Source organism: Trachypithecus francoisi, unplaced genomic scaffold, assembly GCF_009764315.1.
Source record: "Trachypithecus francoisi isolate TF-2019V2 unplaced genomic scaffold, Tfra_2.0 Lachesis_group5, whole genome shotgun sequence".
In the NCBI taxonomy this organism is placed as follows: Eukaryota; Metazoa; Chordata; class Mammalia; order Primates; family Cercopithecidae; genus Trachypithecus; species Trachypithecus francoisi.
The window spans coordinates 80,389,497-80,405,517 of NW_022681470.1; the positions used below are offsets into that span (position 1 = coordinate 80,389,497).

The 16,021-nt window shown below is 36.2% G+C and overlaps 1 protein-coding gene across 5 annotated transcripts in view; it reads left to right on the forward strand.

Annotated features, from left to right (window-relative positions):
• The window catches only part of DISP1 (dispatched RND transporter family member 1), a 206,707-nt gene that overhangs the window by 167,489 nt on the left and 23,197 nt on the right, over window positions 1-16,021 (forward strand). For all 5 annotated transcript variants that reach the window (XM_033195281.1, XM_033195279.1, XM_033195283.1 and 2 more), the window contains one exon: window positions 15,988-16,017. In XM_033195281.1, the coding sequence (XP_033051172.1) occupies window positions 15,988-16,017 (30 nt within the window). The remainder of the gene's footprint in view (window positions 1-15,987; window positions 16,018-16,021) is intronic.

Here is a 16,021-nt window from a genome sequence, read left to right on the forward strand (position 1 = left end):
AGTCTGTAAATGTCGACTGTTGTTATTTTAAATGTATTATTATACTTAATACCTTGACTTCATATGGTCTTTTTTCTTCCTAGTGCCTTGGAGTCTAACTTCTATCACCATTACTTTCCTGGCAATGCCAGGTCAGTGACTCCTTTGACAAACTCATTTGATTTCTTCTCCTGTTTAGTTCTATAGCATGCAATCTCTGTTTACCACCTCTTCTTAAAGTTTTCTTTTTTTGCATTCCATGATCTTATGCTTTTCTTCTTTTTATTTTGTGCACTGTGACCATTTCTGCCCTCCTTCACAATTAACAGAGCCTCCTCTTCCACCCTTTCACATGACTGTCATTTCCATAATGTCTCACTCAGCATTTTTCTTACCCCCATCAACTTTTTAAAATTTCATATCTTTATTTCCTATCTGTATTTATCACTGTTATGGTTAGTTTTATATTCACATTAGCCTGCAGGACAGCTTTATTTAAATATTCTATCAAGCCAGGACAACATAGTGAGACCCGTCTCTTAAAAAAAAAAAATTAGCTGGGCATGGTAGTACATGCCTGTGGCGCCAGCTACTTGGGAGACTGAGGAGGAAGGATCACTTGAGCCCAAGAGGTCAAGGCTGCAGTGAGCCATGATTGGGTCACTGCACGCCCGGGGAACAGAGCAAGATTCTGTCTCTAAATAAATAGATGGATGGATGAATGATGGATGGATGGATGGATAGATAGATAGATAAATAGATATATTCTGTCAAACCAAAGTATCAGAGTTAAAGATTATACTTTGTAATTTTTACACTGAAGCATTTCTTTGTTTATTACAGTAAGTATATGCACTTATTGTAACTAGATATTGTAGATTCAGGTGAGAACTCAAACTTGGAAAGAAACTAAAATGTAGGGAGGCAGAATAGTATGAATTTAAAAAGTAATAACCTAGTAAAAATAATGTAATGACAAATAACAGTACCAGTAGTAGTTTTGTTGTAGATCAGTGAAGTTTTGTTGCTCATCAGAAGCCTTCTATAGGTTATATAAGATCTGTACCTTATAAGTCATTGGAAAAGGTATTTCTAAAACGTCAAGAGAAAAAAAATCAATTAAATCTCATTTGGAGTCACTCATTACTAAGACTAAAACATTACTAGGACTTCATTTTTATGTATTTTCATAAACTTGAATTAACCTGAATTTTAATTATGTGAGGTTTTGCTTAAACTTTTATTTTTGGCTGTCTTTAAATGGTGATCCTTTAGGCAAAACTAATCTGTGGTGATAGAAGCCTGAATGTTGATTGCCTCTGGGGACAGGGTATGATTATCGATTGGGAAGAGGCACAAGTGAGCCTTTGGGGTGCTGGGGAAAGTTGCATCTCGTGATCTAGGTAGTGGTTACATAGATGTGTACACAGGTAAAAATGTATCAAACTCTACGCTTTAACTTAGTGCCTTTCACTGAAGACTTAAGTGAAATCAGAATGGTTTAAAAGAATGACGTGAGGGATTTAAGAACTCCCCCCACCACCAGTCTTAAAATTTCCTTCTCCCTCTTGACTAGTCCATGTATACATGGAAGGCAGGGACAATACTCTATTAATTTTTGTATTCCTGGTATGGATTGGGAGGGAGGATCTATGCAGTTGGAGGAAGAGAGAGATGATTTCCCTTCAGGTCTGCTCTTACTAGAGTTTCTTAATAAACCCAATTCCACTCTGAGTTGCCACCTCGCCATCTTCAAAATGTCACCATCTTCAAATCAAGGGGGAATAGATATATATGTAGAAATATTCCCCCTTGATTTGAAGATGGCAACATTAATCAGCATTTTGATTTCAGAATCCGAGAAGTGGAGGACTTTGTGACGTGATCACATTCTTGCACCTGTCTTCCCTTATTTGCTTTCTTATTTGCATCTCTGTTAGCCTCTCATCTTCCTAGTTTGGTACTTAAGAGTAGAAATTGTCTCTTTTATTTCTTAGTGTTCCATTTTAGGGTGGAGAAGAGATGACAAAAGGAATGATTTAATAATGCTGAGAAAATAAAGGGCTGTCCTTAGGCAACCCTTCTTAGGAAAGGTAGTAACACATCTTTTCTATCTCTCTGTCAAAGATGGTATCTAGAAGCAAGCCAAGATTGTAGAAAGATTTAAGTTTTCCATACGAAAAAGCCAGATTTAAGGCCAGAAGAAGGAATAGAAAGGGTGATTTGAACATTTATGACAACAGAGAGCCCTTGGACTCTACATATATTAAGCCTTTTCCCTCCAAAATACTTCAATCTATGATGTAAGTCAAGTTCTGGGAAAACTTAGTAAGCTCAGTTGACTTGGCATTGAATGTGAGTTTGCTTTGTAAGAAAGATCTGTATGCACAAGGAGAGCATATGGGCTCTTGGTGTTCATGCATTTGTCGTGTTAGGAAGTTGCTCTGAATGAACTGAAAGCCCCTTCAGGATCTTTGTTCTAGACTAGAATTTAGCATGTGCATACCGTAGAGAATTATAGTTCTTATATTTGGTTTGGGGCCCATTTAATCCTCCAGTCTTTCACTGACTAGAATTGTTTTCAAGCTACAGATGCAAGAATAACACTGTAAACCCATTCTCAAAAAGGGCATTAGGATTTTTTAAACGTATTCTGCCCTGGGACTTGCCCATGTTGAAGCCAAAATAAAACAATGTGATTCTGCGAAAGGAACTGGTAGACACGTCAATGGATACTCTAGGAAAAATGAAATAGACTGCACAGCACATATAAAACTTCCATAAAGTCAAACCTTTTGATAACTCAGTGGGCTCCTGACTTCCACTTAGTTCCCATTCTCAAATGAGGTCAGACTAAAATTGTTTTCTTCTTACAAGCCAAGAAACCATATGCAACTCCCCTTCAGGAAATGAGGAAACAGAAAATAGATCCCCATTTTCTCACTATTCTCCTAGCCCAGTTTCCCAAAACCTGGCTAACAAAATGAGCACCAGTTAACTGAGAGATTTCTGTTACCGCTGTTGTAGTTCTAGAAAGACCATTCGACTCAGAATCTACGTTCATCCCCACTGTTAATTAAACCTCAGTGAACAACTGTTACTAGATTGCATGAAGCTATAGCCCATACCAACACCAATTTGGACAGTTCAGCCAGACTCTGGAAATTCAATCCCATAACTGCACAAGTGTGCCATGATTAGCTACTATTCTCACAATATTGGGTGCTGTACATTTTGTGAAAATTAATTTTTAGATTATTTTTTCCCCTTAAAACAGAGTTTTGGCTGGGCATGGTGGCTCATGCATGTAATCCTAGCACTTTGGTAGCCAGAGGCAGGTGGATCACCTAAGGTCAGGAGTTCGAGACCAGCCTGGCCAACATAATGATACCCTGTCTCTACTAAATACAGAATTAGCCAGGCATGGTGGCGCATGCCTGTAATCCCAGCTACTTGGGAGGCTGAGACAGGAGAATCACTTGAGCGCAGGAGGCAGAGATTGCAGTGAGCCGAGATCGTACCATTGCACTCCAGCCTGGGTGACAAGAGCGAAACTCCATCTCAAAAAAAAGAGTTTTACCAAAGATGATAATTGAAGCATCAGAAAGTAATAGAGCTGACCTAGATTATTAAGTAAGTGGAATTGAGAAAAACTAACATCTGGATCAAGGATGACTCTTTAATTGTGAAAACAGCCATAGAAATTACTAAGAAAATGCTGGGCACAGTGGCTTAGGCCTATAATCCCAGCACTTTGGGAGGCTGAGGTAGGCGGATCAACTGAGGTCAGGCATTCGAGACCAGCCTGGCCAACACAGTGAAACCCCTCTCTAGTAAAAATACAAAATTAGCCAGGCGTGGTGGTGCGTGCCTGTAATCCCAGCTACTAAGGAGGCTGAGACAGGAGAATCACCTGAATCTGGGAGGTGGAGGTTGCAGTGATCCGAGATCATGCCATTGCACTCCAGCCTGGGCAAAAAGAGTGAAACTCAGTTTCAAAAAAAAAAAAAAAAAAAAACTGCAAAGAAAAATTACAAGTTTTGAAAAAAAATTTAATGCCTATCCGAAAACTGTCTTAAAAAATACCACAAACAAGGAAAACTGTTTGCCACAATTGGGGATGTTATGTTTCCTAGCTTTAATTTCAAGATTCTTATAGATAAATGAGAAACAAGTTGAGATCTAACATAACATAGTAGTATGGTTACAATCGTGTGATATATAAGTAATGGCAAATATAATGGAATATATGGCTACTAAAAATCATGTTTTCAGAAGATTTTAATTACATGGAAAATGCTAATCCAAAGTGATAATACTTTATGCATCTAGTATGATCCTAATTTTGTTTATATTTAATTTCTATATTTAGGCAAAAAGGAAAAACTATTCAGAGAAAATATATCAAAAAGAGTTACAATGTTTTATCTGTGTAGTGAGAATATGGGTGATTGTATAATTTTCTGCATTTTCTTAGATTTCAAGAAAATGAATGTGTTAGTTTTATAATCAGAAAACAAAACCAACATTAAAACAGAAAATATATCCTTCATTAAAGCTTTCCTTTTCCTTTAAAAATTAAAGTTTACATTCTAGAAGAGACAAAACATTAAGTGAAAAAGTCTACTAAAGGAAAATTTTTAGAATGAAAAAAGAGGGGTGTATATTGCCTTTCTGAGATAGTAAATGAGAAACTCAGGAAAAGTACTTTGGGAAATTTTTAAATACCCCTTTTAATTTGAGCACTCTTTCATATTTGCTCTTCTGATAAAACTCACTTGGTTGGTAAACTGGATGATTCCTGAGCAATCTCAACATGACCGTCTTTAGTAACCTGGCATTAATTCCTACAGTGTGACATGCACCAACACAGATGTGTTACTGGTGTCACCCGTTCATCAATCTCCACCTTCATCTAAAGCAAACAGATGGAGAATTCTGCCCTGTCTTCCTAACAAGCATTTTTGAACACTTTTTTTTATTATTAAGCCATTTATCTAGTCATTTAAAAAGTCTGTCTCTAGCCGTTCACATAAAGAGCCAGCATTATATTTCAAAGCATTTTAAAATACTAGTTCTTGCCTACCTTATGGAGGGATCATTTTTATTGCCTATTCACGTGAAATATTTTACCATCAAATTTAGATTACAGGAACCCGGCTCACCAGCTTTAGCCATGCCAGAGTGTTGAAATACTTTAGGAGACTAAAATATGTGGTGATTTGAATTATCTAAAATTCCACAGGAAAATACAATACAATCTCACAGCAGGAAAGAACCTTAGAAATAATTTAATCCAACTCTCCTTGTTCTACAGATGAAATTGAAGCCAAAGAGGTTAAAACCCAAGATTAACACCCAGTTTGAAACTGGTCCTCTGATTTCTCATTGCCATCTATTAAAAAATACATTATACTTTAGAATTCGTTTCTAAAAGTTGTCACATAGTATTTGGGTGTCACTGGCATATATAATAGACTCTGGAGTTGCAAACAGAATCTATGCCGTGACAAATTGAATACAATGAATTTAAAGTTTTCCCTGGTTGCCCTAGTGCCAAAGTGTAACAAGGACATTACTACAGTTTGAGATCATGCAGCCCTACCATGTTGGGGCTTTCCCTATTTTTCTTCAGAAAAGTCTCATTATTTCCTCAGTTTAATTATTTTAAGTTTAGTTGATTTTTTTTTCTTTTCTAATCTCAGATTTTGAGAAGAAAACCTTTTTCTAAATCAATATTATTTTTATTAACGCTGATTGTTAGAGTTTTGCTTTGACCCTTATTAAAGTTTTTGACAATGATTTGAGTTACAAAAATTTTAAGTTAGAGATTAAGCATGAGAACATTTAGATCAGGAAGAAAAATCAATTTCACCATATATTTTTGTCCTTAGAAGCATAACTAAAGAATTTCTATACAAGTTTGAGGGAAGTGTCTCTCCTCCCAGCCTGTAAAATGAAGATATCACAACAGCTGCAAGGTATTGGTTACACCGTTGGAATTCATTTTGATATAGTGGATTTTTTATTATTTTTTAACCCCCACCCCCCCCCCCCCCACGTTTTTGTTTTTTGGTTTTTTTTTTTTTTTTTTTTTTTTTTGATAGCAGGTGTGACTTTTACACTTCCAAACTCAACCTTGTACAATACTGAGTAATTTTGTAGGGGCAAAATGATCCAAGATATGTGAGAAATGAACTTAAGAAAGATTAATAATGTTTCTGTAATTTTGAGCTCAAGTAACAGTTCTTACATTGAACAGTGCAGACAAACTAAAAATTGAAACTAAGCAAATGTTGGAGGAAAAGAGAATTCACACATTTATGAATTATGATTGTGTTTATACTTTTGATGTGTGGTTTCATTGATAAAGGCCTTGTCCTGTTAATAAATGAGCAAATTTGAGATGGAATCTTAGATATAAAATACATAATTTAAACTTACTTTCAGAAATGCAAACATACCTTCACTGAGGTTATAATTAACACACAAGCTCTTTATGCAATTTGTATAGTTTCTAGTGAAAATGCAGAAAGGTTTTAGTATTTTATGTAAGATCCATAAAATTTTGAAAGTGAGAAATGTGTGTGTACCTTATCTTAATGAAGGTAATAAAATATATTTGAATTAGGCTTAATGTAAGTCCCAAAATATGCTTATACAACCGTACCCTCAATCTGTAGACTAATCTTTTGAACAACTTATTTGTGTTGTAACTCAAATTATCACTAACTTCACCAGTAGGCACTGATATTATTTTCAATTATAGTTTGAGGCACTTCTAATTGTACTTACATAATTATATCAAATATTAAATAATAGTGAATATAAAAATATGTTGTTATAACATGCATAGGATACATAAACTTTGGTTTATCCAAAATGTCACCAGAATTATTTTCTTGTAATACCATACATATTTATGACAATAGATGCTTATAATTTTGATTCACATATTGATAAGATTGTCAGAGGCTTTCTGAATTATTAAAAGATTATTTTCCTTTTTTTCTCTCTATTTATCCTAGGTCGCTACAGTAACTCCTAACCTGCTTCTCCTTCCCATTAGCGTTTCCTCTGGCTAATTCATCCTGCACATCACTACCAAATCAGTCCTCTGAAAATAGTGGTTTTATCCTATCAGTTGTTACTCAAGCAACTTTAGCCGCTTGCTTCAGTCTCTTGCTTCCCCTCAGACAACCCCTAATCCAGTAAGTTGTCATCCTCACTGTTCCTTCATAGTAAATCCTCACTGACTTTGCTTATAGGTGTTGACACAAGGTTTGTTTCCTTTCCCTCTGCTTTCTGTTTCTCTATCTGAAACCTACTTCTGTCAAACCTTAATTCAAATTCTGTTTCTTAGGTCAAGTTTCAGGGGCTAGTCTTTGGACTACTCTGGTCCAATATTATCTTCCTATTTCCCATTCACTTAATGTTTGTACTATACCTATATGTTATAATTACTTTCTTGTATTATTCTCTAATTGTTTCTTGTCTGGAGGTCATATTTTCCTGGCAGATTGTCCAAGACAGTGGTTCAAGCTCTGACTATGTAGTCTCTATTTCAAGACCTACTGAACCAGATCCCTGGGGAGGGTGTTGGCAATCTCTAGTTAGTTAGCTACCCAGGTGATTCCGGTGGTCATCAAATTACTTGGTGTCACTTAAACTGGCAGTGAATTAACTATAGATTGTATTAAATGTATTTTAAGTTTTTGGAAATGTATGATGTATGTTACTTCTTTTCATCTAAATTAGAGTTAGCCAGGATACCCCATTCTCCTCAAATTATGTAGAAGTGAGAAATTTTCAAATAAAATGTTTCTATCACATGTACATAAATGAATACATATGCAGTTACCCTTTACAAAAATTCAGTTCACTTTTTAATTATATGACTAATTTATGAACATATGCTCATGAGGAATTCAAAAATACAAAATGAAAGTCACTCTTGATTCTTTTCCTAATCCTTTTCTTTCCTCTGGTAAACAGGTCTATTGATTTGCCAAGTTCCCTTCTGAGCTTCTAAAATACATTTACGTATTTTGTATTTAGTTTTCTTTTTTCATATGAATACAGTATGAGTTGTTTTGAAACTTATTATTTTGTTTTAAAATTCTTTCCATATCAGTATATGCGTATGTATATGTTTGTATATGAATGTGTATTCACATTGTGTAGTGCCCCATTACATGGATGTGCCACCATTTATTTAATAATCTTCTTATTAATAAGTGAACATTAAGGTTATTTAAGAATCTTCTTCCTAATAAGTGAACATTAAGGTTGCTCTCACATATTTTCCTTGTTGTAAATCACACTTCAGTGGACATCGTTGCATATGCCCTCTTGTGCACAAGTGCCATTTGCTTTTGTTTAGGAAGCTCTTCCCATTTCTGCGTTCCTTTTCATTTTTAGTTCACAAGCAATACCTCATAGCCTGCGTCAGTGTGCAGGTTTTCCTTTTCAGTATGTGGCCAATAAAGCACAGGTTCAAGTCAAGATATTTGGATTCTAGACCTGGCTCTGCCATTGACTTGCTCTATGATCTTGGACCCTTTTCTCCTTTGTTTCATAAAGGTATTAAGTGGGATGACTTTTACGGTTTCTTGCAGTTCTGACAGTCTCTTATTCTAATTAGGCTTATGGGTGTGACATTGATTTTTATGTTACATTCAGCTAGTAGCAAGAATCAGTTGATCTTGTTAAGTAAATCATAAAAGTGTACAGTGCTGACGAATAAAGGGACCTTATGCTTTACTCTAAATGAGTCTTTGCGTTACTCCTAACTGATATTTGAATGCCATGTTTGGATGAAAAAATAAAAGTGTGGTAGTAGTACCTTTTTTCTCTTGGATAATTCTCAACAGTTTGTAGAAAACTGTTACACACACCAGCTCATTTTAAAGTATTATCTCATTCTCACAAATCCTGAGTACTTAAAGGAATTGCTCAAGATCATCAAGATCATTCAACTAATAAGTTTCAGGGCCCAGACTTTAACTTCACACCTTTTCATTTCTAAGTTCACTGTTCTCTTAAAGAGAAAAAAAGTATTTTTCTGATACTCAAAATGGTTATTCAATATATACTATATTTCTTTTTTTAACATTTATAAAGTGCATAGTATTTATAAGGCGCTCTTTAAATGTTAGTCTCGCCATTCCCAACCTTTCTCTCATGCCTCCTAGTTTATTTTATATAGAAGCTGGCACTTTGTTCAGTTTTAACAGTTCTAGACATCAAGATGACCAACACTTTTGAGTCAGCATCTCGTAAGCATTTAGGAAATACATCACACAAGTAGTTGTGGTTTTTGTTATCCTTAAAATCACTTGACACAGACCATAAACATTTAGCTCTGGTGCATGAAAAATGAGTTAGAGGCCAAGCTTAGCTTGTCTGCAGGGTATCTGTTTCATCTTCATGATAGAACCCAAGTGTGCCAGTGATGTTTCATGGAAATACTTAATATGAAGAATGGCTTTGTTTTTGTTGGGAATCTTTTAAAGAATATGCATCAAAGGGTGGATTTTTTTTATTTTCAAATACTTTCTTCCTAACCTACCAGTGCTGAACTGAAGTTACTACTTGCAGAATAGCCTCTCACAGAAAGAGAATATAACACAATCCAATGTGACTTTTGAGGTTAAAATGTGCTACTTACAGCATTTTTTTGCTTAAAAATTTTAAGTTTTTAAGCAAAAAAAAAGTTTATCATAAAGCTGAAAGTATGTTTTCTTCATGGTGCAATCTTGCCTCGCAGCAGCACTGACCTCCTGGGCTTGAGCAATCCTCCCTCCTCAGCCTCCTGAGTAGCTGGGACTAAAGGTACATGCCACCAGGCCAGCTAATTTTTTTTTTTTTTTTTTTTTTAATAGAGATAGGGTCTCACTATCAGGCCTAGGCTGGTCTTGAACTCCTGGCCTCAAGCAGTCCTCCTGCCTGGCCTCCCAAAGTACTGACATTTGCACGCGTGAGCTACTGCACCCGCCTGAAACTGTCCCTTTGTAAGTTGTGGTATTAATTCTGCAGTTATGTCTAGAATAGAATTCTCTAGACTGATGGGAAAGTTTTTGTATTTCAGTATTCTCATTTCCTTTACTCTACAAGCTCCCCTTCTCTTTCCAAAAATTATTAAAAGAGGGAAAAGTTGAGCAAAACAAAGAAATAGACGATTTGGAGCTTTTCCACATTTTTTTCTGTTTCTTGACTTTACCCCTTTCACACTCCTTTTTTTCTATTACCTTTTTAAAAAATTTCCTTGCCTCTGTATCTACCCCATTATCTTGATTACTCCACTTGGTACCTCCCACTCTTCCTCCTTCTGAGAACTTTACAGTCTCATTAGTTGTCCTCGTGACCGATATATGTACATATACCGCAGTTCACTGGTCATCAGAGTACTATAGCCAAGGTTCTCAACTGCTGTTACAGTTCTCAAGTGTGAAGTGCCAAGGGCAATTTATTACTAATTATGAGTACCCCAGTTTGTACATGCTTTGCTTTTTCAAAAAACAGATGTGAGTTTAGCCCTAAAATAATGTCACTGTCACTCACTTGCATACAGAAATGCTTTCTTGAGTGGGAGAGAATGACACTGCAACTGATGGACTCTCTGGGGACCGAAGCTTACCTACACCACAGCCTGTGGGAGTGTGTGGTGGGACACGCAAAGGTCATCTTTCCTTGGGCCTATTCCCTTCAGAAAAAAAAGGCTAAAAACCTAATCAAAGAAGAGGAAAATGTTCCCACTGAAGATTATTGTTGCTTATTTGGGTTTGTTTTTATTAAAAGGTGAATGTTGGAAAAAGATAGTTTCTCTCTCCGAGGTTAGATTTGTTTGTTTTTACTAGTTATTTATCAACACAAGACTGAAGTTAGGGTGAAAGTCATCCACAGGTTTTATTAGGTAGATATTAAAAATAGCAAATCCAAAGGATTTTACAAATGGAGGAAGACTGCTTTTGATCTATGAAAGTATGTAGTAGACTCCCTTGCTAGCCTCCTTTCACAGGTGTTTCTGGTAAGAGATTGCAAAAGCAGAGTTAAAGAAGGCACCACTGTAAATCAAACAGGTTTCATGTTTTTCCTGTAGCGTGTTTTTGGTGTTTCCATCATCTGTTTGTCCTGTCCATTAGTATAGAAACTTCAGAGGGATCTAATGTTTTCCCAGGAGGTTTCTTTGTGGTAACCTCAATTTTTCTTTTCCAACTGATGTTGACAATCTCTACTTACTTACTCAAATTTAACATAAAATGAAATCTTTATACTCAAGCAGAAAGACTATGATGATCTTTAGTTGTTTCTCTCTAGGGAATAAGTTAGTCATAGATACATGAATTTCTATTTAGTTAAAAGAAAAAGTTAGTGGCAGAGAGAGGGTTTACATTTGTTACAACCCAAATGTCTATAGCATAATACCATTTCTTTGCTCAGTACATGTTCCAGACTTATGGCTGTGAGGATAATTTTAGTTCTAAAGATAGCAAAATCTCGTGATTTCTCTTGGAAATTCGACATGTACTTTTAAGGATGCATAAGTGAAAAATTAAGATTTTTGTAGACAAGTGATTTGCTTCCTTGTCCAGTGCCTTACTCTCTGGAAAAATACATTTGCTTTCATAGCTCATTAATAGTTTCATCACTGATGTTCAGATAGCATATTCTTTTTATTTATTTATTTATTTATTTTTTGAGACAGAGTTTCGCTCTTGTTGCCCAGGCTGGAGTGCAATGGTGCGATCTCAGCTCACCACAACCTCCACCTCCCAGGTTCAACTGATTCTCCTGCCTCAGCCTCCCGAGTAGCTGGGATTATATGCGTGTACCACCATGCCTGGCTAATTTTGTATTTTTAGTAGAGACGAGGTTTCTCCATGTTGGTCAGGCTGATCTTGAACTCCCAACCTCAGGTGATCTGCCCGCCCTGGCCTCCCAAAGTGCTGGGATTACAGGCGTGAGCCACCGTGCCCAGTCAGCATATTATTTTAAAATCAATGTATAAGCCAGGCACAGTGGCTCATGCCTGTAATCCCAGCACTTTGGGAGCCTGGGCGAGAGGGTCACTTGAGCCCAGGAGTTTAAGACCAGCCTAGGCAGCATAGGGAGACCCCACATCTACAAATAAAAAATCTAAAAAATTAACTGGGTGTGGTGGCGCACACCTATGGTCCCAACTACTCAGGAGATTGAGGTGGGAGGATTACTTGAGCCCAGGAAATGGAGACTGTAGTGAGCTGGCCCACTGCACTCCAGCCTGGGTGACAGAGCAAGACCTTATCTCAAAAGAAAAGAATTTAAATTAAAAACTTTTTAAATAAAATCAACATATAGTTGTAGTGATGGTCGCATAACTCATGAGAGTACTAAAAACCATGGAATTGTACACTTTAATTGGGTGAATTATATGGTATATGAATTATATCCCTATAAAACTCATATTGAAAAATCAATATGTAATTGTATTTGAAAATACAGGTTTTGGGGGTTTTTGGTATTTTGTAGATTCACCAGAAAACTAAGCATGCTTCGTGGCTTCTTCAGATGTGAACGTGTTCACTGAAAGCCCAGTCTGTGTAAAGCTGCTGAGCCCTCACCAGCTCACTGGAGTGGCCCTGCGCTCCATCCCTCTCTGCACACTTGGATGGCCCTGACTAGCTGAGTGCTGCAGGTCAGGAGGCTGCTCTCTCCTGCAGCCACACACTTCTGCTCCCGGCATTTGACAAGTGTGCTTACCAAACCCATGCATGCCAGTTGGCTTGTTTTGGTAATTATATCATCTGATTAAATTTTTTAGTTCACTTATATATAGATGCTAAAAGAAAAAGTTGTTTTCATGAAAAGAAAATTGTAGCCTTAGGGAAAAAAGGTTAATTGCTACAAAAAATGTATACTGTTGAATTAGGCACAGGAGAAAAAATTGTAAAAGATTTGGGAAAAAATCATCAAAATTTAGATGTGTATTGGAGTCAGTATACCCAGGATACTCACAAGTATCCTAAGTCCTCAAAAACTCAGTCATAGACAATGTAGCAGTTCTATGGTTTATGTAAGAACAGATTGACATTTATGTTTAAGTTACTATTAGATATTTAAGGAATGTATGTAGAACTTCAAAAAATGTTTCTCTTTAATTAACCTTTCTGATTAACCAACAAACTAATGGTTCCTGCAGCATTGAACAGAGAGCCTATACTATAGGATACAGAGGCACAAAGAGAAACTTACAAAGTTTAGTAAAATATTGAAAGAGTTTAGGATTGACAGATAGGAATGGGCTGATGTAACAAAGCGTATGTGTGTGTGTGTGTGTGTGTGTGTGTGTGTGTGTCTAAGAGAAAAAAACAAAATAAAATGTACCTATGTTAATATTTATGTCCCTAGCTTCTTGCTTTTTTTAATTCCTTGTCTACTGATTTCAAAGCTGTTGAGTATGAGAAAAGTAATGAAATATCCCCATTCATTAATCCAACACACACTGATCTGACATCCACTAAGGTCCATACATTATACTAGTTATGGAGATATGAATACAAATAAGATATGTTTCCTTTTTATGTATCTAATGTCTTTTTTTAGATTTTTAAAAATGAATTATCTTTACTGTATATATATAAAAAGAATGCATTTTTGGTGTCCTTTATAATGCTGTAAATATTCAGTCCCATCTTTTTTCTTAAAGTAACAAGTTCTCGGCCAGGCATAGTGGCTCAGGCCTGCAATTCCAGCACTTTGGGAGGCCCAGGCAGGTGGATCACCTGAGGCCAGGAGTTCGAGGCCAGCCTGGCCAACATGGTGAAACACCAGCTCTACTAAAAATGCAAAAATTAGCCGGGCATGGTGGTATGCGCCTGTAGTCTCAACTACCTAGGTGACTGAGGCAGGAGGATCACTGGAACCCGAGAGGAGATTGGAACCCGCAGAGAAGACTGGAACCCGCAGAGACTGAGCCACTGCACTCCAGCCTAGGCGACAGAGCAAGACTCTGTCTCAAAAACAAAACAAAACAAAAACGAGTTATCTTATGCTGTTCTTAGTGGAAACTCAGACTTTAAGCTCCACATCTGCCAAAAGAAAAGACAATTATTTTCTGTATAAGAGATTAATACTTTTTCTTTTCCCTATGGGCTTTTCTTCCTTGGTTTTACAGACAAATACTCACAGTACAGAGAACAGCAAATTAGGCATCAAGAGACTTGAGTTCTCACTACAGCTCCATTATTCAGACGCTGAGAGACCAAAGGCAAACTGAGGCCCATCTCTGAAAATGAGGCTGCAGTGGAATTCGAATATATATTCCCTAAAATTATTTTCAGTGCTTGCAACTTCTGAGATTGTTCCATCTCCTTGGTTTTAATATTTTAATGGGCGTAGAATCCATAATGAGGGCATGTAAATAAAGCTTGAAATTTAGAACACATGCCTCTTTTGTTCAACAGTTTAATACAAAGTGCGTTCTAGAATGTTAGCTCTGTGTAGTTGGGAACCCTGTTTGTCTTGTTCATGGATATACTAGGAATTAGATAAATGTTTCTTTGTAAGAGTGCATACATGTATCTGAGTGAGAAACGTAAACAGAGAGAGAAAATAGGAAAGAGAACTTTAGATCTTCAAGAAATTCCAAGGTAGGGTTCCAACTATTGGAAGAGTAATAGCTTAAAATAGAAAGTTTGGAGGACAGGATTTTACATTTTGTTTTGTTCCCTCCAAGTATGGTACAGTCTGGTAAAATATTTCATTTTCAGAAAGAGTATGTAGCTAGGCAATTCAATTATTCAGTCAGCAAATATTTATATATCCTCAATAAATTAGTGTAGTGGTTCTTAAACTTTGGGTCACACAACCCCTTTCAGTTTCAAAAATTGTTAAGAATCTTCAAAGAGCTTTTGTTTATGTCTTATAGCTGTATGTACCATATCGGAATTAGAACTGACAAATATTCAATTATGAAACTCATTAAAATTAATAATAAGCCCATTACATGTGAACATAAATAACACTTTTTGTGAATAATAATTACATTTTTCAAAACAAAAAAGTTTAGCAAGGTAAGTATCATTGTTTTACATTTTTGCAAATCTATTTGACATGTGACTTACTAGAAGATAGCAGGATTCTCATATTCTGTAATCTATGGCAATATGCCATTTGGTTGAAATATATGAAGTATATGAAGAAAATCTGGCTTTACACAGATCTGTAGTTGGAAAAGGGAGGTCTCACAAACCCCATGAAAGAGTCTCAGGAACTCCCATCTGTCTTTAGACCACGATGTGATAACCAGTGTACTTTTGTTTGTTCAACAAATTATTAAATGCTTTCCAGTAAATAGGAAAAAAATAATCTGATAGGAATACAGAGTTTGGAGGTTGAGACTGAGTTTGGAGTTTCTTTAGCAAGCTCATCCTATATCTGGGAGGTAAGGTATAAAGGATGAGTGGGAATAATAAAACAGAGTATGGGAAAGAGCTGATTGGAAACACAAGCCCATATCTGTTGAAGTGGATTGCAAAGTTAGATATTAAGAAATTGAAAACTGGAGAAGCAACTGGTATCTTGAAGAGGGAATAGAATACCTAAAAGAAGGTATTAATATCCTATTTTTTTAAGTGTTAGGATCTTTGCTATGTAAGGAAGCAGCTTAGATTGGAGGCTTAGGGATGTGGATTCCTGCTATGAGAGAGAAGACTGAATCTGGTAGCTGTAGATCTCAGAGAAGAATATTATGCAGTGTGACTATGATTCCATCAGGAGACGGTAATACGGAGTCTGGGAAGGTTCTGCCTCCTGAGTAGCCACTTGAGCAGTCTCTACTAGTATGTAAAGTAGCCAACATTCATCGTTTAAAATCTCTCAAATAGATTGCCTTTTTTTTTTTTTATGCTTCCAGGATTCTTTGTAATAGAGATAACAAGTAAAATGTTCAATACATATGTAAAGCCTTTGTTTATGTTATGATGCTTTGTTTTTGATCATTTTTCCTTTGTTGTTTTTTTTTTCCAGACCATCCAGACCTTTCAAGTTGCCAAAAAGGTAA